The 1,849-nt window shown below is 38.5% G+C and overlaps 1 protein-coding gene across 1 annotated transcript in view; it reads right to left on the minus strand.

Moving 5' to 3' along the window:
* The window catches only part of tmc6b (transmembrane channel-like 6b), a gene marked incomplete at its 3' end in the record, with an annotated part of 39,180 nt that extends 38,022 nt beyond the window's left edge, over window positions 1-1,158 (minus strand). The window contains exons 1-2 of the mRNA XM_016504191.1: window positions 1,051-1,158; window positions 817-954 (exon numbers count right to left, since the gene is read on the minus strand). Coding sequence (XP_016359677.1) covers window positions 817-954; window positions 1,051-1,084 — 172 coding nt within the window. The remainder of the gene's footprint in view (window positions 1-816; window positions 955-1,050) is intronic.
* Window positions 1,159-1,849: the final 691 nt, after the last annotated feature.

The raw sequence follows: 1,849 nt of genomic DNA on the forward strand, positions 1-1,849 counted from the left end.
GCAAACACACCCAGAACACACAGGAAGTGCAGATGAAAGAATAAAAACTGTAAAAAGTCACTTACTCGAAATCAGTGACCAGATCAGAGTCAAAACTGACCCTGCCAGCCATGATTGGTGCTGTGCTCACGGACGCTCGCGAGGAAACTCTGACCCGATCCTCATCATCCTGCTGCTAAACTCCACAGACAGAAGGAATGTCAGCGATCTGAGCTCTTATCGTGTTCAAACCTGTCTGAGATCACAGACACACACGCTTTATGGAGATCTGAAGGTGTGTCAGAATAGCAAGAGGAAGAAACAACTCTTTATCAGCCTTGATAACACAACCAGAGATCCCTGTATTAAAACTTTCATTTTGATACTATTTTCTGGTGAAGGAAATTAATAAATGAAGAAGAACCTTTCAGAAAAAATACTGACAAAATCAAAAGTTTGAGCCGGGGAGAGTTTCTGAAATTTGGTTGATTTGACACGGAGTGACCCAATTCTGTGTTGGATCAGGAAATTAGTACTGGACACATTTACATGCAAGACAGAACTTAGTTACATGTAACGGCGTTACGTAATTTAATTACAAAATAAATGTAACTGTAATCAATACTTGAATCAAAACGCGATATGGACTATTGTCTGTGAATATTAAGCCGCAAAAAGACAATATATGAATCCTGCACGCTCTGCATGTCTAGGGAAATCAGGCGCGGACTGGCCATCGGGAGAACCGGGTCTAACATTTGGTAATATTTCTATTAAAAATCGCGATTTCTCGATTCCTAAAAAATAAAATCATGGCAAAACATTAAACACACTGACCGATGGTGCGGCTGGGCATGGAGGACAGGACTCGGAGCGTGTCAGATGACCAGCGTTCTCCAATCAGATGATCCGTCTGCTGCGGCGCATCGCTGTCAGACCGCTGGTACACCGGAGCCTCCAGACACTCGACGTCATCTGAAACACAAAACAGCTCTGTCAGATTCCTGTCTGATGTCACTTCCTGTCTAAGTGGGCGGTTCCTGGTCAGAATGAGCTGCGGTGTGATCTGACCTCTGCTCTCCTCCTCCAGGTCAAACGGGGTCATCTCTATGACATCATGAAGGTCGTGACACTGTTCCTGGATCAGCTGACTGAATGAATCATGAACCCCATCCTCATCTGCTGGACTCCTGATGCACGAAAACACAGAAATGCTCAGCAAGGCTGCGTTTATTTGATCAAAAATACTGTAAAAATTTTTAAATATTTTTACAACGTAAAACAGCTGTTTTCTATTTGAATATCTGTTCAAGTGTAATGTATTTCTGTGATGCGCAGCTGTATTTTCAGCATCATTACTCCAGTCTTCAGTGTCACATGATCTTCAGAAATCATTCTAATATGCTGATTTGCTGCTCAAGAAACATTTCTGATTATTATCAATGTTGAAAACAGTTGTGCTGCACAATATTTTTGTGGAAACCGTGATGCATTTTATTTTTCAGGATTCACAGATTAATAGAAAGTTCAAAAGTTAAATCGAAATACTTGTAACAATTTACTTGAAGCCTTTATGTATAATGCATTATAAAGCTATTCATAACACACATTGCAATGCATTTGCAATTGCAATCTTTTCATAATTGTAACCAAATTTAAAATGCATTATAATATTTTCAGATTCCTTGTTGGCTGCCATGTGTTTTAATGCATTATACATTTACAGTGTAACAATGAAGTGTTATAATGTATTATTACAGTGGTTATGATTACTCATAAGATCGTACAATGAGTTATAAATTGCATTATCAGGCAAATTATAATTTGTTTAAATGCATTATATATATATATATATATATATATTTATATA

This window comes from Sinocyclocheilus anshuiensis, unplaced genomic scaffold (genome assembly GCF_001515605.1).
Source record: "Sinocyclocheilus anshuiensis isolate Anshui unplaced genomic scaffold, SAMN03320099.WGS_v1.1 scaffold250, whole genome shotgun sequence".
NCBI classification, from domain to species: domain Eukaryota; kingdom Metazoa; phylum Chordata; class Actinopteri; order Cypriniformes; family Cyprinidae; genus Sinocyclocheilus; species Sinocyclocheilus anshuiensis.